Source organism: Equus asinus, chromosome 2, assembly GCF_041296235.1.
Source record: "Equus asinus isolate D_3611 breed Donkey chromosome 2, EquAss-T2T_v2, whole genome shotgun sequence".
Lineage (NCBI taxonomy): Eukaryota > Metazoa > Chordata > Mammalia > Perissodactyla > Equidae > Equus > Equus asinus.
The window spans coordinates 147,026,449-147,046,787 of NC_091791.1; the positions used below are offsets into that span (position 1 = coordinate 147,026,449).

Genomic DNA, 20,339 nt, shown 5'->3' on the forward strand with positions numbered 1-20,339 from the left:
CTAGACACTCTCCAGGATTTCTTTTAGTTTTGCTGTAGCAAATAATATGTACATGTGTATCTAGTAAATAGATATGCACTGTTAACATGGATTTTCAAGCTTTGTGCTGGGCATTTCCTGGGGCCAGCACTTTGAGTCACTCCAGGTCTAAGCTCCGAGCCTTGGTTAATAAAGATAATCCAGTTCTGAGGAACTGAATTACACTAAGCACACACTATATGTAACTCAGGATGCGTTTTCTTTATGTCAGCGGTTCCCAGAATGTGGCCCCTGAACAACAGCATCAGCACCGCTCGGGAATTTGTTAGACAAGCAAATTCCAATTCCAATTCCAGCTCTGGTGAATGGGTCCCAGTGGTCTGTGTTTGACCAAGATTTCCAAGTGATTCTCAATGCTCAAGTTGGAGAATCACTGCTGTGTGTGAACTAGAAGACTCAGATCATCTCTGTAGCTAATCTTCTCTGCCTCCTCCCGCCCACCCCCCAGCCCTTAGAAAAGCTTGCATGGGGAACCAGATGTTTATCAGGGTTGCTGGATGCAAAAGCAACAAATAACTATGGCCTACTATGTGCCAGGCACCGGGGATAGAACGATGAGCAAGATAGACAGAATCTCTGCCCTCATGGATCTTACGGCTTCATAGAAGCATGACATCTGTGCAAAGGAAAATTGATGATCATAATGGAATGTACCATCAGCTATATATGACGCCCTGTGCACTCTGGGGAGATAGCAACCACGCTGACTAGAACACCTGTGTTGGCCAGCCAGCCCACCTCCCCTCGAACAGTGAGGCGCTGATGCTAAGCTCCACCTTCTTTCTTGTTAGCTGCCTCTTTGCAGACTTCATGCAGCCCCACCAACTGTAATGACAAAATAATTATTGTTGACAAGTTAAAACACAAGGAGAAGACTCTGGCCTTCCTTCTAGGCGCCTTTCCAGTCAGCTTTCCTTGAAGTTCTGACCTGACTTCCTAGATAGAGGCTTGGAAAACTCCATCACACTAGTGATGAGCTCACATCTGGGTCTACAGCAGGCACCCACTAAATGTCTGTAGAGTGGATGTAAGAGTGAGAAACACATTTAACAAATCTTCTCTTAGGGTGGGTGACTGCACCTGGTTCATCATATCCATTTTTATCCTGATTCCTATTATCTTCCATTTCAGATGCTGACATTTCCTAGTTTTACCCCCGAATTATTTTGATGCCTGTAGCATCCTATCTATGCGCTGATTCCATGTTTCCAAACAATACACTTGAAATCAGAGAACTATTGAATGATTTACATGGAGATAGCATATGTTTTAAAAAAATATTCATTTGTACTTTCAAATGAAGATGACTTGTACAGGTATTTCTATGGGCACAATTTCTCACCCTTTAAAAAGAGAAGAGTCTTGGGGCTGGCCCCGTGGCCGAGTGGTTAAGTTCGCGTGCTCCGCGGCAGGCGGCCCAGTGTTTCGTTGGTTCGAATCCTGGGCGTGGACGTGGCACCGCTCATCAGACCACGCTGAGGCAGCGTCCCACATACCACAACTAGAAGGACCCACAACAAAGAATATACAACTATGTACCGGCGGGGCTTTGGGGAGAAAAAGGAAAAAATAAAATCTTTAAAAAAAAAAAAAAAAAAGAGAAGAGTCTTTAAAAAGTTGATTGTCTGTCACAGGTAATGGGTTATGCTGTTTACACATATGCAAACCCAGGTATTGGGATTTTGTGCTGGAACCTCTATCCCTCACAGTGGAGCTGTGGTATCTCAGTCACAGAGGGCTGGGGACGGGGGAGGCTGAGGAGGCCCTCAGGCTGGGACGGAGAGTTTCTAACTGGAAAGTCTAAAATGTGGCTCAAAGGTGATCAGGGCTCAGCAGGTTTTGGCTACTGGAAAACTAATGTTCTGGCTAAGGGTGTCAGTCCCGACCTCTCATCTGAAAAATGGCCCTGTGGGGGCCGGCCCAGTGGCACTGCAGTTAAGTTCGCACGTTCTGCTTCGGTGGCCTGGGGTTCGCTGATTCAGATCCCGGGTGCGGACATGGCAGTGCTTGGCAAGCCATGCTGTGGTAGGCGTCCCACATATAAGGTAGAGGAAGATGGGCACGGATGTTAGCTCAGGGCCAGTCTTCCTCAAAAAAAAAAAAAAGAAAAGAAAAGAAGAGGTTTGGCAGCAAATGTTAGCTCAGGGCTAATCTTCCTCAAAAAAAAAAAAAAAGAAAAAAAGGCCCTATGACATAGAACGATGTCACTGCTTTAAGAGAACCTCTGCTGACAACCGGGTTCACTTTCACAAGATTCCAGTAACACCACTGCACAATGTGATATTCTCAAAAACTAAGGTTGTGCTATCCCCCATCGCTCAGGTTGAAATTCTCCCTGGGAGATCAATAAAGCAAAGGCAGAAATACTCAGAATTTTGTGAAAATTCCCAAGCAATAATCATTCTAAATTACTGGCAAAATTCCCAAAGATGCAGTGACATCCAGAGTTTTCCTGACGCCCTCCTTAAGTCATTCATGCACGATAAGTGCTCAGGAAACGTTTATTGTTGGGCATCACGAGCCGGGGCAGGGATTCTGGTCATGACTCCTTAGGAGGCACCTAAAAGAGTGGAGAGAGTTTAAAAACTGTTTCTAGTATTGTGTTGGGTGGGGGGGTGGTGACCTCTCTTGTCATATATTATTGAGGATCCCTGCATATGTGTGCCTGGGGTCTTGGGTCTAAGCTGGGGGAGAATTGGGGCTCCTTGCCAGCTCCCGGTCATCTGAGGATGTCCTCTAGGAAAAGAAACTCCACCTCTTTTAGGGAGGCCGGGGCGAACTTGGGTCACACTTTCTGGATGTGGACTTTGTGACCATGATGCTCCTGGGGCCCTGGACAAGCTCTAGTTAGGAACATGTTGTCCTGAGTGCCGCCACCAAAGACCTGCTCCTGGAACGCTGTGTGTGCACATGCAGGGGTTAAGGAGTTCTACTCAGAAAAGGAGGTAGCTGAGTGTGAGGAGAAAGAGCCAGTCTGGAAGAGCTCCTCAAAGTTCACAAACCTTCCTGTGTCACAGGAGGGCCTGGCGTCCTTGACCAGGCTCTCTGGCAGGAGACTGGCGGTGGAGTGGAACCAGCTCAGGTCTGAAGAGCATGCGGGACTATGGGTGCTAACTGGAGATCTGGGACTTCTCCGGTACACAAATTTTGAGATTTTACATTTAAAAAACTGGGAGAGTCACATACTAGATTTCTGTTTTCTAAATTATCAGAAGATCCTGGAAGTACCTGAGCTGTACAGCCTTGTGACAATAATCAGCTGACTGAAGCGGAGTAGTGGCTGTCCCCAGGTTTGCCACATTCATTTGTGACCTGCTTCTCTCATCCACATTACCAATGTGAATCCTGAAGACACTTGAGTTTGCAGCCCTTGATGTAGCTCAAACATACTTACTGAACACCTTTTATGCACAGAACTCTGTTGCTATAGACTTAGGTTCCTTCAAAGACCATGGGTGGCATTATCACTTGTTGGATAATGATGCTTGTAGATAGTGGCCAGGATGCTATTAGGTGGGGAGAGCTGGCCTTACACTGGAGCTGGACTTCCATTGGGTTGCTCATGGTGACCCAACCCCCTCACCTCCCAACTCCTTGCCATTTTTTACCTAGAATGCCATTATCATTCTGGGTGGGGCACCTGTGGAAAGTTAGCAATGAGGCAGTCAGGCTCAGGGATTGCATTTAGAATATAGTCAAGAAAGAGAGAGTGCCATCTCATACATCGGTGTTCATCTATTTTATTACGATTTAAAAAAAAATATTGCCCTCCTTCTAACAAGCTTAGTTTGCAAACACAAACAGTAGGTGCAATCGGAAAACAGTTCTCTAAATCTTTTCACTTGCAAAGGTTCAGGCGTAACTAAAATAAGTCTCTCCTTATCAGTACACATCAAAAAAATAGCACCTCATAATCTTCAATCAAATTAAAGTTAGATTACATTAAGTGGCTGTACTAGGGCCAGTCAGTTTCTTTCTGGAAATAGTATGAGTTATCCTCCTGGGAATAGTCAGAGTTTCAGAGTGTTACCATATATGGCATTGTAAATGTCCTCAGTCAAAGGCACATACATTTCTGCTTTGTCTTCCAAGAAATACAAGGCATCTTTGATGACGGCAGGGTTAAAGCCCTCCTCCACGAGGGTCATTTTGCGGTGTTTAAAAGTTCCCGTGACCTCAATGGTGTCCTGAAAAACATCGAACGATCCACATTGCTGTAGTGTTTTGCAAACAGAGTAGGGTGCAGGGCAAGGGGAAAGGGTGGAGCAGGGGGACTGGCAACCGGTTGGCATCTGGCTCATTTGAGAGCTGTGAAAGTGAGTTTTGTATAATACTGATGCATCCTGTTTTCAGGTGGTCCTTTGTGGAGGTATTTTCCATTCCCTTAAAACTTTAAGATCACCTGTGGGGAGAGGGGAGCTGCCGACAGTGGAATGTGGCACAGAGGAGTCTTGCTTGGTGAGTTTCAGGTGTTACTGGACTATCCTGATTAATGGTGGGGTGGGCTAGGGGTCATCTACACCAGACAACTCTGTTTTTTCAGCCAGTTTGTCTGTTAGACTTGTTTTTTTTAGATTTGTCCATTAGATTTGTTTTTTATTCAATTAATAGGGGATGATCCGCAGAAATTTCAATTTTTACATCTCTCAACCACCTCCTTGTAAAGCAAACGTAGGTGCTTTATGAACATCAATAGAAATAACTCTATAAGCTAGCTATATCTGGTACCCTAACATTCTATCCTCAAGTCTTCAGCTCCAGAAGACTCAAAGAGCTCACAGAGCTCCAAGTCCAAAAGTGAGAGTGCTAAACTAAGTAAGGGGTTAACGTAAGGAAAAAAAAATCCCTCTGGCAGCGATAGTTAAGCCTTTGGTGGTTCCAACTGGCTAATGATGCCCAATTAAATTTCACACCATGGAAAGGTGTAGGACTTCAGTGGATTTTTCCATTCTTTAAAAGCCGAAACAACAAATAAGAGGGTGGAGCATTTCTAGCTTACCTGTCATACCTCCTCAAACACAGACTTTGTGAGTTATTCACTAATACGACTGCCAAATGAACTGGCCTGTCATTTTAGAGAGAAAGGGGTTATGATTTGGTTCCTGCTAGCTATATTTTCCGATATGTCTGCTTCCTTATTGAGCTTCCTGGAAAGGGTAATGAAAATTTGGCCAATGTGGTCGCCATGGTAGAAAGGGAGGTGTTCCTTAAGAGACAGGTGTCTCCGAGAGAAGATAATTGAACCTGATAACCAGAGGTCTCACCTGTATTCTTAGAAACCTGGGCCTTGCATAACTGGGCAGGTAATCGACAACATGCTTAAAGAATTTCTTTCCATCAAATTCACGGTCTTCCTTTAGTTTGATCGAGGCCATGCCAATTCGACCTTCGTGACCTAGAAATAAAGTGAGAAAAAATTAGATGTGTTATAGCTATTTATTTTATTCATGATGCTTTGCTAGTTCAAAGAAGAATGGACAGAGACAACATTATAGCAGGGTTTCTTTAGGATAGTTGGAATTTTTTTTCCAATATATGTTGAAGTTATTCTAAAGTGAATATAATAATAATAATAATAGCTCTATAGTGACTGAATCTTTATTATATGCCAGGCCCTCTCCTAAGTGTGTTTTATGGACTATCTCATTTAACTCTTATAACAACCTTATGAAGAGGTACAAATGTCATCTCCATTTTGCAGATGAAGAAACTGAGGCTTGAAGACATTAAGAGACTTGCTCAAGTTCATGCAGCAAATACGAGGCAGTGTCAGAAATTGAATTGAGACAGACTGGCTCTAGAGCCTGTGCTTGTAACCGTCATCCTTCTTAACAGCCTAGATGAAAACACCCAAGTGAGAAACAGGTTGAACCAGTGGCTGACGAACTTTTTGTTTTGGATTCCAGTGAAAAGTCCTTGCTCCACCGTCAGGAATAACAGAGCTCAGGTTGTTCTTTAGGTTGCAATGCCAAGTCTGTTGCACTTCCAGGCACAAACACCACCTTTGAGACTTACTTATTTAATCAAGGTTCCTAATAGCTTTGCCTCTCTGCATTTCAGACAAGCTGCGGGACAGGAGGCCGAAGGCAAGGTGCAAGGGTGAGCTGTTTTGTGCCCTCCCGTCGATGCCCTCTAGTCCCAAGAGGCTGTGTTCCCTACAGAGAAAACGCGTCCTAATGGCTCTTTCTTCCCCATCAGGCAGGGCCGTAAGTGGAGAGGTGTTTAGAACAATTACCATTGTTTTCTTGTGAGGACTGTGGTAAATAGGCATTAATATATCTTCCACCTGATCGAGCAGACCCAGTGGGAGTCCAGGTCCACTTCCCTGAACTACTTAGCTGTAATCAGAGAGGAGGAAGGAGCCACCCTTTGTCACCTGGGCCCCAGCTTTCGAAATCTCTCCCATGGTGATTGTGTGTTTATCTATGGCTCTAAAGAAGGCAAAAAACAAGAGGAAAAATGAAAAGAAAGGAAACACACCCTTATATGATTTGTCTCTTATCTGAGGAAAGAAGGCAGGGCATCGGACCCTTTTTATCTAGGGGTCCCTGGAAGCTCTCTCAAAGGCACCTGTCTCAATCTATCTCCAAAAAGCTCCTTTTAGAACTAAGGCAGAGGCTGACGCAACAGAAATCTTCAGTGTCGACTGGCTTCTTGCTTCTTGCTCTAGCAGAGGCAATGCCCATCTGGGAGACAAATGGGCCTGTTGGGTCTCAGCTCTCTGCCCGTATCCCCAGAAGTTGGTTTGGAGCTAGTTCAGTTCCAGGGGGAAGGTTCCAGTCTACAGCAGTACTGGCCAGGGGTTCTCTAGAGCTGCACTGTCCAATATGGGAGCCACTGGTCACACGTGGCTATTAAAATTAACTATAATTAAGTAAAACGAAAAAAACAATTGCTTACTTGCACTAGCCACATTTCAAGTGCTCAGTAGCCATGTGGAGGATATTGGCTGCTATACTGGACACTGCAAATATAGAATATTTTCATCATTGCAGAAAGTTCTATTGAGAATAGAAAGTTCTAGAGAGTTATTGGGCAGTTCTGGTATGACACCTAGAAAAAGTCAACCCCATTTGAGGCCCAAACCTAGAAGTACCCTCCTGGTCCAAAGCTGAGATCTGTGGAGGCCTTGCTCAGCCCTCTGATACTGAGAATCACCCTTCTGGACTGACGCCTTAGCCTAGATAGACCTGCCGCATTTCTAGGCTGGAATGGGGCTGGTCTCTGCGTGTGGGAGATCAGCCAGCAGCAGGTGTGACATTGAGAATCACAGAATCTGAAAGCTGGGAGATACTTTAGAGTTCATCTCTAATCTTTCACTGCTGCAAGAATTCTCGTAGGATCCTAGGTGGACATCCAGCCTCTTTACAGGCCCCAGTTGGTAGGGTGTTCCCTACTTTAGAAGACAGCCCATTCTATTGTTGGTCCCTCTGGTTACAGTCAAATTCTCAGGCTAAAACTTGCTCCTGGTCATTTCAATCCATGGCTTTTGTTCTGTTTGCTGGAGCAACATGAACACACCTGGTCCTTGTTCCAAACATTTGAAAACTTCTCACCTCCTCTTCCTTGTTCTATTAGCAGTGGCTCCCAAACTTTACTGGTCATTAGCCTCACTTGGGAATTAAAAGAAAAGACATGAAGGGCCAGCCCGGTGGTGCAGTGGGTAAGTTTGCACGTTCTGCTTTGGCGGCCTGGGGTTCCCCAGTCTGAATCCTGGGTGCGGACCTACACACCACTTGTCAAGCCATGCTGGGGCTCTAACATCTAGAATTAAAATGATTTCTTTTCATGACAACCTTCATGTATATATTTGATAAATACATGTTTAGTATTTACATAGTTAAAATGAATTAGAGGCTGGGCCTGTGGCCTAGTGTTAACTTGCTCCGCTTCGGCGGCCCAGGGTTTCGCCAGTTCAGATCCTGGGGGTGGACATGGCACTGCTCATCAGGCCATGCTGAAGCGGTGTCCCACACAGCACAACCAGAGGCACCCACAACTAGATTATACAACTATGTCCTGGGGGACTTTGGGGAGAAGAAGAAGAAGAAAAAGAAAAACAAAAACAAAAAAAAGAAGATTGGCAAGAGATGTTAGCTCAGGTGCCAATCTTTAAATAAATAAAAAATAGAAAAATAAAATGAATTAATTTTCTTGACAAGCTTAACTGCAGGGCTGAAATGATCCTAATTTTAGTGATTTGCCTGAAGTCAAATAGCCAGCAGGTGTTGGAGCCAGGACCCAAAGTCAGACCGTGTCACTCCCCGCTCTGCCGGCAGCGGAGATTTGCAGATGAAGGGCTTGGTGATACCACTCCGCGTGATGATTTGGAAACTCAGTGGGGTGGGCTGGGGTCAGGAACCTGTTTAAAAGAGGAGTCTGGACAAAATCAGCTCCTTCTCAATTTTTTCTCCTAGCAACTGCACTTGCTCTTATTTGCATCTCTCCACTTAGAGACCAAGATACCATTTCCCAGCTCTCCAGCATGATGCATCTTTTCTCGAGGTGTGCCAAATGCAGCATGGGACCCTGCATCTCGGAGAGATCTGGCTTCCCTGAGAATCCAAGAGCAGCTGGGGAGCTGACCCACAGAGGAAGGCCCGGTTCAGATACACTGACTTGGCTGATTTATAATGGAAGAGAAACAGACGTAGGCCCTTACTCCCAGGTGGCTGAATGAGTCATTTGATCCTACAGCCAGCAGGAGAAAGAGATGACAAACTTTGCCCTGGGGTTAAAATCGCATTCAGTTACTGAATGGGTTTAGGCACAGGTTTATATTATCTTGTGTATACCTGGCACAGGTACTCCATAAACATTCGCTTCTTGGACAAAATCAACCAGTCCTATTATGTCAGCGACTTCAGTGGTGGCCACGTTTTCCCCTTTCCACCTAGAAGAAAATGCAAGGTTAGCAGAGGTCACTGATGGTCTCTGGCCCAGGTTGCAACGACAGAGAGCAGGTGTTTCTCCAGAACTCTGCGGTGTCACTGCATTTGTCTTTCTTCCCTGGGGCCCCACACTCTCCAACTTAGTTATAGGAGAGGCATCCTGCTTGAGGAATAAAAGACAAAAGGCGTAGACCTAAACAGTAAAACGTGGAATTTCAATTTCGCCATGTGAAACAAGATACACAGAATGAATGTTCTTTTAAAACACAGGCTTGGCCTAAGAAAGGCACTAGAAATCAAAAATAGATCTCAATGACTTTCTGCTGGATTTAGGTCCCTCACTTTTCTCATTCACTAACTTTGGCTGCTATTTAATTCACTAAGTGAGCTTCTGTTTAATAGAATTTCATGCTTGTATTTCAGGGTCTCATGGCAATGAGAAAGCTTTTTTTTTTTTTTTTTAGGAAGATTAGCCCTGAGCTAACATCTGCTGCCAATCCTCCTCTTTTTGCTGAGGAAGACTGGCCCTGAGCTAACATCTGTGCCCATCTTCCTCTACTTTATATGTGGGACGCCTGCCACAGCATGGCTTGACAAGTGGTGCCATGTCCACACCCGGGATTCGAACTGGCAAACCCTGGGTCGCTGAAGCAGAATGTGTGAACTTAACCATTATGCCACTGGGCTGGTCCCTGAGAAAGCTTTTAATAAGAAAGAAAATATACTTTATTTGCAGGGAGACTATAATGTTAATACCAACCAGGTGCTAGTTCCCCACTTAATAAAGAGGTAAAATTTGTCTTACATTTAAAAACTCTTTATATCTCCCAGAAGTATCTTTTTAGTAACATGAAGCTGGCATAAAATAACAGTATGGATCCTGGGTCTTGGGATACTAGAGATGGAAGGAATCCTGAGGATCGTGGGGATCCTCATTTCATGGGTAAAGGAACTGAGGTTGAGAAAGATCACCTGCTTTGATAACGCTGCTGGTCAGGGATAGAGGGGAGCCTGGGAGCTCAGTTCTCCTCATTCATATCCATGCTCTTTCTACTACAGCCAGATAACTTCCATCCCTTCCTCATTCATTCATGCAAAAAGTAATTATGTGCATCAGGCACCATGCTAGGAGCTTGGGGGTGAACAAGCAGACACAGGGTCTGGGCTCAGTGAGTTAACACAGGAAGGAAGCTGATTAAACCAAAGCGTCCTGAGGCTGGAGGATCATATTCCTGTTGGGAATTAATTTCATGGTCCATTACAATGACTTTCAAACTTCATTGTGCCGACCTGGGGGTTTTGTGGGAAACCACTTGGTTGAGGATGGAGAGTGGGAGGGAGGGGAGCAGCTGGGGGCTTGGAACCCTTCACCTCCTCTTCAACAATATCAGCACCACGTTAATATGCATTTGATTTTATCTGAAGAAAAGCCCCATGATTGGAAACAGTGTGAAAACTCCCTGGCTGTCCCAAGAATGACCAGTACCAACTGAGGAGAAACGAGAGGAATTGGACAGATGAAGCTATTTAGGTTCCAAAAATCAGATGCAGGTTTTCTGTCCTATTTTCATCTGGTTTTGTTCAACCCAGTGCTTGTGCTTGTGTTTGTTTTTGGCTCAATAATTCAGAGAAACTAACCGGAATGTATCTCCAACTCTGTCGTGGAAGTGGATGAAATTTTCTTGGTCAATCATTAAGAGATCTCCAGTGTTGAAATAGACGTCTCCGTTCTTAAAGACATCTCTCAGTTTTTTCTTCTCTGTCTGAGCCTTTCCTCCAGCATAGCCGCTAAATGGTGCCAGTTGTGTAATTCTGCCAATCAGGAGTCCAACTTCACCTAAGACAGACGGATGGGAATTGTTAACTTATGTGCTAGCAGTAGGCACATTTTATTATTAACCTTTTCTTAAAATGAATGCCATACAACCTACTGGCCACAAGCTGACTGCAGGAAGTGTTGTTTTCCATGCACATGTGCCCGTCCATCCACACACATCATAGACACACAGGTATGTGCCACACACAGTACATTATTCTATATGGCCACACATTTGTGATTTTTTAAGGCTAATCTTTTAGTGAATAATGATGTACACACTTAATTAGACAAATGCACAGTAGTTTAAGCTGAAAGGTAAAGACTCCCTAAAACTAACTATAGTTTTTACAATCATAATTACATATCTCTTCCTACAAAATGCTTATCTCATAATCAAGAAGTTGTGAAGCTAGGTTTCAAACTATAATTATGTTACATGTAGTGGTAAATTAGTACCTTTGGGAATTTCTGTAACTGTTTCTGAGAGTACAAACATAAACCCCTTTTCTTCCCACTCTGATAAATTTTGCCATACTGTTCATTTTAGCAATGACATATTAGTTCTTAATAATCACTTGGTGAAGGTAAAGCAAGGCACAGGTTCACTGAACACAAATCCACTGTACCTTTGGGAACTTTGATGCAATATCCATTTGCATCTCGGACAGGTTCATCTTTCTCCACATCATATTTAATCAGTTCATAATTTATGATTTTCTAGAAAAATTAAAACATATCATTTTGAACACACATTCTTTCACAATTTTTTCTTTTTTATTGTGGTATTGCACACATAAAGGATACAAAGTACACATATCCTAAGTGTACAGCTTGATGAGTTTTTACATATGCATACACCCATGTAGCTACAACCCACATGACGATATGAAACATTTTCATTACCTTAAAATGTCGCTTCTTACCCCTTTCTGTCAAATTAACCATTATTGTGACTTTTATCACCATCAATGTCTTAAACTTCAAATAAATGAAATAAATAGATGCCTCTGTATCTGCTTCTTTTGCTCAACATAACGTCTGTGATATTCATCCATCCATACTGGTATTTGTTTCAGTGGTTTATTTTTTGTTCCTATGCAATTTTCCTTGCATGGATATACTACAATTTATTTATCTCTTCTCCTGTTAAGGAGCATTTGGATTGTTTCCAGTTTTGGACTATTAAAACTAAAGCTATGACCATTCTCACACATATTTTTGGTGGACAAATCACAAGTGGGTTTTAAAAATCTTGTATAACCTTAATATGCCACTGTTAGATGTCTCCCATTTCCAGGGACACATTCTCCAATGTACTTAAGGATCAGTAGTATAATTATTTCATGCCCATGGCTATAAAGTTATTAAAACTCCATCATATTTCATATATACTATAATTCAATGGCGTAAGAATTTAAATTCATGTAATTCAGTAAGAGCAATAAGTATATTATTTTCTCTATTGACAGAAAATGCAAATATGACAGTATTTAGATGTAATTACTAGCCATTATTGCTGTGTCCATTTCAAATTTGTATTCAGGTCTATATCACAAATTAACCAATCATACGCTTTGATAGTAGCAGACAACCATTAAAAACCAAGTAGCATTCACGGTCGACAAATGTAGATCTCGTCTATTTGCAAGAATGTAGAAAATCTGGGGGTGGTAGCCAATGCTGCTTTCCGCATCAGTTGAAGGGACATCTTCCTTTTTCTTTTTTTTAGTTTTTTGAAAAATATGGTTTTGTTTAAAGTAGAAAAACTGACAATAAAACATGGCAATCTTGGATGAGAAGCAAAGATCTCGTTATATACAGCACCAGCTTCTAAGGTCCTCAGGTTTGGTTTAAAACAAAAACTTCCTTTCAATTCATCTTTCTGAGGATCAACAGTAACAACGCAGATAGCTTGCACCATGCCTCAACTCAGCTTTCTGCCCTCTTTTGTTCTGAACTGCATTTAGCCTGGGTCTCTAAGGTTTGAGCTACTACAGGTTGGACTGAAGCTAACTAGAGAAGACTGACCCTCTCCACAGCAGGTCCAGAGCGGGGTGGGAAATAGATTCTTGGTCTGTAGTGGAGCTGCCCAGTAGAATTTTCTGTGATGGTGGAAATGTTCTATATGTGTACTGCTCAACATGGTAATCACTAAATATATGTGGCTACTGAGTACTTGCAATGTGGCTAGTTCAACTGAAGAGCTGAATTACAAACTTTATTGACATAATTTCAATTTAAATCGTCATGTGTAGCTAGTGGCTACTGTATTAGACAGCTCAGGTGTGGAGCACAGAGCAGAGACCTGTAAAGTGTAGCTTGGCTGTCATTATCAGAGAGGTTCTTTGGACTCAGGAACGCCTTATGATCAGGCCAGAATATAAGGAATGGCATGACAATAATTATTACAGCTAACAATTATTCAGGGCTCTTACATGATAGGCATTAGGCTATATCCTCTAAGGGTTTTTTCATAAGTATTTAATTTAAACCTTTCAACACTCCTTTTCCCTTAAAACACTGAGTTTGGGCCAGGCACTGGGCTCTATATTTTCTCTTTTATCTCTGTTTTACAGATGGTGAAATTGAGGTCGAAGGAACATAAAGTGACTTGCTCAGGGTCACTTAGCTAGTATGTGATGGTGATGCAATTTGAGCTCGAGAGCCAGACGTCTTATGCACACGGATTACAGCCCTCTGTCCTCTGCTGGTCAGTTCCTGGGGACACAGGTTGCTTGGGAGCCCTGGTGTGGCTGTTTCACGGCCAGGCGGGATGGGCTGCTAGAGGCATACTGACAGCAGTGACTGCTCAAGCCAGTGGAGGCTCAGTATTCGCTGCTTCTTCCTGGAATTTTGCATACTGGTGGTCATCTGGAAGGCTGACTGCTCAAGCACGAAAAAGGCAAAGAAATTGTCTGGAGACCCCAGGCAATAAAATGAATGAGAGGGAAAAGAGACTGCTATGTGATCTGGCTTAAAAATTAGAAATACCAATTATATATCTGAAGAGCGGTTAATATACAAAATATATAAAGAACTCCTCTAACTCAAGACTGAAAAAACAAACAATCCAATTAAAAAATGGGCAAAGGATCTGAACAGACATTTTCCCAAAGAAGATATACAGATGGCCAACAGGCACATGAAAAGGTACTCAACATCCCTAATCATCAGGGAAATGCAAATCAAAACCACAGTGAGATATCACCTCACACGTGTTAGAATGACTATTATCCAAAACACAAGAAATAATAAGTGTCGGTGAGGATGTGCAGAAAAGAAAACCCCTGTGCACTGTTAGTGGGAATGTAAATTGGTACAGCCACTATGGAAAAGCATATGGAGGTTCCTCAAAAATTAAAAATGGAACTACTATATGATCCAACAATTCCACTTCTGGGTATTTATCCAAAGGAAATGAAAACACTAACTTGAAAAGATATCTGCACCCCCATGTCCGTAGCAGCACTATTCACAATAGCCAAGACATGGAAACAACCTAAGTGTCTATTGATGGACGAATGGATAAAGAAGATTCGTATATATATATACAATAGAATATCATTCAGCCACAAAAAGAAGGAAATCTTGCCATTTGTGACAACATGGATCGAGTTTGAGGGCATTATGCTAAGTGAAATAAGTTAGACAGAGAAAGACAAATACCAGATGATCTCACTTATATGTGGAATATAGATTAAAAAAATGAACTCATAGATACAGAGAACAGATTGGTGGTTGCCAGAGGCCAAGGGTGAGGGGTGAGTGAAATGGGTAAAGTTGGTCAAAAGGTACAAACTTCCAGTTACAAAATAAATATCTCCTGGGGATGTAATGTACAACATTGTAACAATAGTGAATAATACTGTATTGTATATTTGAAAGTTGCTCAGATAGTAGATCTTAAAAGTTCTCATCACAAGAGACAAAAATGTGTAACTATGTGAGGTGATGGATGTTCACTACACTTACTGTGGTGATCATTTTGCAACATATACAAACCTCGAATCATTATATGGTACACTTGAAATTAATGTAATGCTATATGTCAATTACATCTCAATTAAAAAAATAAGAAATACCTTTCTGGTGGAGTCACTAGGTGAACACAAATGTTCACAAGATCCGAGAACTGGGGTGCATCCCAGTTCTCTCAAAGGTCTAGAGAGTGGTTCTTAACCCTGGCTAAACAGCTTTTAAAAAAACACTGATGACTGGGCCTCACCGCAGGACAACCGAATCCAAAGCTTGGAGGGTGGGGCCCTGCACTGGATATATAGAAAGTTCCCCAGGTGATTATGACGCACAGCACCGTGAAGCGGAAATACGCTGTGTCACAGTGTACGGTAAACTTATGAAACTGGGAAACTTTAGGAGTTTTATCATATGCAGGTATAAATGGCATCATGAAGACTTCACATAAGTTGCAGATGAAAAAGGCATAGTGGATTGTTATTCACAGAAATTAAGGTTTTTAACTTCGAGCACCCTGTCTTTTTGAGGTCATTGTCACAGAGAAGGAGCAAAGCCTCCCCTGGTGATAGGAATGGGACACGGCTCTGATGCTTCATGAATTTCCAATAATTATATCATCACGATGTATCTTTTAAGAAATCTCCAGATATGCTCTCATTTTTCAACGTACTTACCCTCAGTAGGTAGTTTACTCTTCCAACAGCACCAATTTTTCTTGTATAATTCGTAAAGGCGACATTGCCTTCGGTGGCAGCATAGAACTCCTGAATGTCAATGTCTCCAAATCTCTTAATAAATTCTCTCCACACATCTCCTCGCAAGCCATTTCCCAATGCCAGTCTCACTTTATGATCACGATCATTTGGTTTCTGCAGTAGAAGGAGGAGGAGACCAAATCGAAACATCTCTGGAGCCTGTACTTACATATTAATCTTTGCTTTTATGTTTCTACATATTTCTGTTGGTTATGAATTCACCTGAGTGCATGCCTTTTCTGTCCCCTCCACACACAACTCCCTCTTCCTTCCCAACACATGCAGTGTGGACCAACAGCTAGCACTCTGATTTAATAACCAAAGGCTTGGATTTTCCCAGTTTGATTTTTAAGAGGCAAGGTGAGACAATTTGACGGAACTAAGTGATGCCAACATTTAATCCACATCCAATCTGAAGTTAGAATAACGTGTTGATTGTTTTCTTGATGGAGCTGGTGAGTCTCAGTGAATTTCCAGAAAGGAGGGGCCCCATGGGAAAGATCTGTGGAGACTGACACAATCTGAAGAACCACCTCCACTTGACGATGAAGAAGAAAACTGGGAGCACAGTGCAAGGAGAGAGAAAGAATAATTTCCCACAGTCATTAAAGAGCAATACTGTTAGGGCCTGGGGGGGACTGAAGAGAAGACTCTAGATCACGCCCTCACATAACAGGTAGAACTGGAGGTCACAAGACCAGGTAAAGCTGAACCAAGACAATGAAACTGTCCCAATGGGATGTGAAGGGGAAGAGAGGGAGGAAGCTGGCTCCCAGTTGTCTTAGGTGGCCTAGGAGGAATATGCTTTATTACAAATAAAAATCACAAAGGAAATTCTGTTGGTTTTTTTTTTTTTTTTTTGGTGAGGAAGATGGTTCCTGAGCTAATCTTCCTCTCCTTTGTGTGTGGGATGCTGCCACAGGATGGCTTGATGAGCAGTGGGTAGGTCCATGCCCGGGATCTGGATCTGAACCTGCGAACCCTGGGCTGCCGAAGCGGAGCACACATAAACACCACGGGGCTGGCCCCAGCAAAAGGTGTTTTGAATGTAAGAACTGAAAGGAGAGCTTGTGTTAGCAAGAGGGGTGGGGTTGGGACCAGCTTGCTTCCCATTCAACCATAATCACTTATGAGGCCCCTACAAATATGTCCAAACCATGGAAATTTTAATGATATTTTGTACAGTATTAATGAGGCAATTTACGTCCTCCAGGAGATCACAGGCTGGTTGGAGAAAAAGGTAAATAAATAAGTATAATTTTAACTTGCAAATTTGGTAACTCTAACCTTTACTCCAAGAGAAAACAGAATGGAATGGGGTAACAGTGCTAGGTAACTAGGACTCTCCTCTCACATCAAATATTAATTTCTTTGATGGAACAGCAACTTGCTTAAAAGAGCAAATGTTCTAAGGAGCATTTTCTACATTATTTCCTACTCTGTGAAGTCACTGTGAAGTGATTTTGGAATAAGATTCCTTCTTTGAAAAGAACTGTTCTGAGAGAGAGGCTGGCAGCTCTCTGATAAGGGGGAGGGCCTTTGATGTGGCAGTTAAAAACCAAACCAAAACAAACCTTGCATTGGTTTCCACTCAAGAGGAGCCAAGGAGCCAGGGGGACAGCTTGTATGCCTTTCATTCTTAAGTAGCTCCTTGGTCAAGACTAGGAGGTGAAGCTCTTTCAGGAGTCCTAACTGAAGACGTGGACAGATACTGGTCACTGACAAAAACTGGGCCCCTGGAGCAGACTTTCTGAGGAGGAAACGTGTAGAGAGAGACCAGGGGCCCCATACCAGCGGTTCTTAAGCAGGGTGCTCAGGCCCCAAGAAGCCTTTTGAACTTGCACGAACTTGCATGACTGCAGACATTCTCACTGAGTGGGAATCTGTTCTCTGATTAAGCTCCCTGGGTCCAAAGGTCACTGAATCTATTCCCTTTTATAATTACCAAGTGCCTATCAGGGTCGGGGGAAAGCATCATTCTGGTTTGCCAGGGCCAGGCTTGGCTTATGCTTGTTGTCCCGATGTGGTTATCACTCTCAAGTGTCCCCATCTGGATGGTGAATTGTAGGGTCACCCCGTCCCTTAAGGCACTATTCTCAGTAAGGATCGTCAGCTTTTCAGAGATCATCCTTGCCTCCCACACTGCCGTCCCTCACTGCCACTCTGGGAATAAAACTTCACAAATATTTGAAGAATACTTATTTTTACTTATAAATAAATGCCCTGATCTGGGGTTTGCCTGCTCCCAGGCCTGCGTGAGATGCTCCAAAGTAGCATTCTGACATGTAAACCCGAGACCTTACTTATCCCATATGTAGCCCACGATCACCCATTTAGCTCATTTCTTCGTCCCAGTGGTGGTGAAAATCTCTCTCCCCCATTAGACTGTAAACTCATTTAAGGCCAAACCTCTCTCTCTGTCACCCACAGAGCCGGACCTGTGCTTTGCATATGTGCAATCGCTGCAGTGAAAGAAGAAATAAGCTCCACCGGGAAACCCCCAAGTTCCCGGTCCAACAGTTAATGGCAAGGACATGGGCACAAGGGCAGGGATTAGGGTGCGGGAGGCCACAGGTGCCTGGGTGTGTGGGCGGCTGGCCAGCCTCACAGGTGCAGCTGTCACCTGCAGGTGGCATGTAGCTGGGCTCATAGTCACAATACCATGGGCTCAGTTTTCATTATGAGCTGAGGGATCTTGTTACACCAGCAGAAGGGATTAAGGCTATAGGCTGGAAATGTTTGTGGACACCAAATGGAGATCCTGGAGCCTTCTGAGATGTCTGGTTCTCAGCTAAACTTTCACTCACCAGTGGCTAAGAGGACCGGGGGGGCTTTAATTTTCCTTTCCCACAGGACAGAGTGTTTCCTAATGACGAGAGCCACTCCTCAAAGGAGCTGTATTTTAGGTGAAGACTCACTTGCTCATTACTCTTTAACAAGGATCAAACTTTCCATTCCATGTTGGAAGTGAGGTCAATCCCACCTGGGAGGCTTCCATCCACACTGGGATTAGATGGCGGATGAAGGGTGAGAGGTCAGGGCCATCAGGGAGGAATGTAGGGCACCCGGTAATTAGAGGAAGCAGAAAATGTTTTCTGGGGTCTTCGCTATGTGTCAGGCATGGAACCTGCATGATCTGACTTAAGGTTCTAAGGAATCCTACTGAAACATGAGCAGTGATAAAGTATTTGCTTCATATTACACTTGAGAAAATGTAGCCTTGAGTAGCTTAAAATAATTTGCCCAGGATCACACAGGTAGCAACACAGTTGCTCCAAGATTCAAATCCAAATCTATGTGACTTCGGAGAGCACTCTTTTCCTTAATTAAAAAAAAAAAAAATGACACTCACATAGTTTAAGAATCAACTAGCACTGAAAGGCTTTCAAATGAAGAACGCTCCTATTCCACTCACCTGTCTTCATCTTTGCCATCAGTTTACGACCCAGATGCAGACACTTTTAACCCTTGTACGTGTTTCTTCTTATTTCCATATTTCTAAATTAAATGCTTATATCACTATCTTTTGATTCAACATTTTTAGCTGTTATTTATTGATTTCCTGTTGTGCTAGATGAGGATTAAGCTCTCTCCCATTTTTCCAGTATCACAATTTTTTGGTTAAATCAATATTCAATGCTCACATTATTCTGCCCGTGATATACCACTGATGAGCCAAGAAATATACTATGAACAACTTCTTGAACAAATGTTTGTTTTTCCTGGAATTTTAACTGCCTGCCTGCCCATTTGCTTCATTTTTGTAGTTTCTATTTGTAGGTCTTTCTTCACGCTTCAACGGCCTCTAAATACAATGTGCCGCACGGTGAAATCTATCAGACCACGCAATTTCCTTTTTCCCATCGTGCTTCCTTTTATCCTTCTGCTCCAATCTGGATGAGTTCACCTCTCTTTCCTGGCTCCTGTGTCTTCTGCTCTCTTTTTTCACTCTCCTAGTTGGATGGAATTTTCTCTAGTAACTTCCAAAAGGACGGTACATAGGAGGTAAGTTTTTTTTGAGACTTTGAACGTCTGAAAATATTTTTACTTTATACTTGATCAACAATTTGGTTGGATATAGAATTCCGGATAAGCAATAGTTTTTACTTAGAATTTTGAAGGCATGGCTCCTTTCTCTTCCAGCTTGCAGTGTTGCTGTTGGCAAGTCAAATGTTGTTTATTTTTTTTACCAACAAACTTTTTAAGTTTATTTGGTATTGTACTTTATTAAGCAATCCATTTTTTAAAAAATTGAGGTAACATTGGTGTATAACATTATATAAATTTCAGGTGTACATCATTATATTTCATTTTTTCTGTGTAGATTACATCATGTTCACCACCGGAAGACTAATTACCACTATCACCATACACATGAGAAAATCACCCCTTTCACTCTCCTCGCTCCCCACTTCCCCTCTGGTAACCACCAATCCAATCTCTGTCTCTATGTGATTGTTTGTTATTGTTTTTATCTTCTATTTATGAGTGAGATCATACGGTATTTGACTTTCACCCTCTGACTTATTTCGCTTAGCATAATACCTTCAACGTCCACCCATGTTGTCACAAATGGACAGATTTCATCTTTTTTTATGGCATAGTAGTATTCCATTGTGTATATATACCACATCTTCTTTATCTATTTGTGCCTTGATGGGCACCTAGGTTGCTTCCAAATCTTGGCTATTGTGAATATTGCCACAATGAACATAGAGGTGCGTACATCTTTATGCATTCATGTTTTCATGTTCTTTGGATAAATACCCAGCAGTGGAATAGTTGGATGGTATGGTTGTTCTATTCTTAATTTTTGAGGAATATCCATACTGTTTTCCATAGTGGCTGCATCAGCTTACA

The 20,339-nt window shown here is 42.6% G+C and overlaps 1 protein-coding gene across 1 annotated transcript in view; it reads right to left on the minus strand.

Moving 5' to 3' along the window:
- Positions 1-3,763: 3,763 nt before the first annotated feature.
- Positions 3,764-20,339, minus strand: part of SLC27A2 (solute carrier family 27 member 2) — a 46,836-nt gene continuing 30,260 nt past the window's right edge. The window contains exons 5-10 of the mRNA XM_014852666.3: positions 15,399-15,593; positions 11,376-11,466; positions 10,569-10,767; positions 8,835-8,932; positions 5,304-5,434; positions 3,764-4,226 (exon numbers count right to left, since the gene is read on the minus strand). Of these exons, the coding sequence (XP_014708152.3) occupies positions 4,050-4,226; positions 5,304-5,434; positions 8,835-8,932; positions 10,569-10,767; positions 11,376-11,466; positions 15,399-15,593 (891 nt within the window). The 3' untranslated portion in view covers positions 3,764-4,049. The remainder of the gene's footprint in view (positions 4,227-5,303; positions 5,435-8,834; positions 8,933-10,568; positions 10,768-11,375; positions 11,467-15,398; positions 15,594-20,339) is intronic.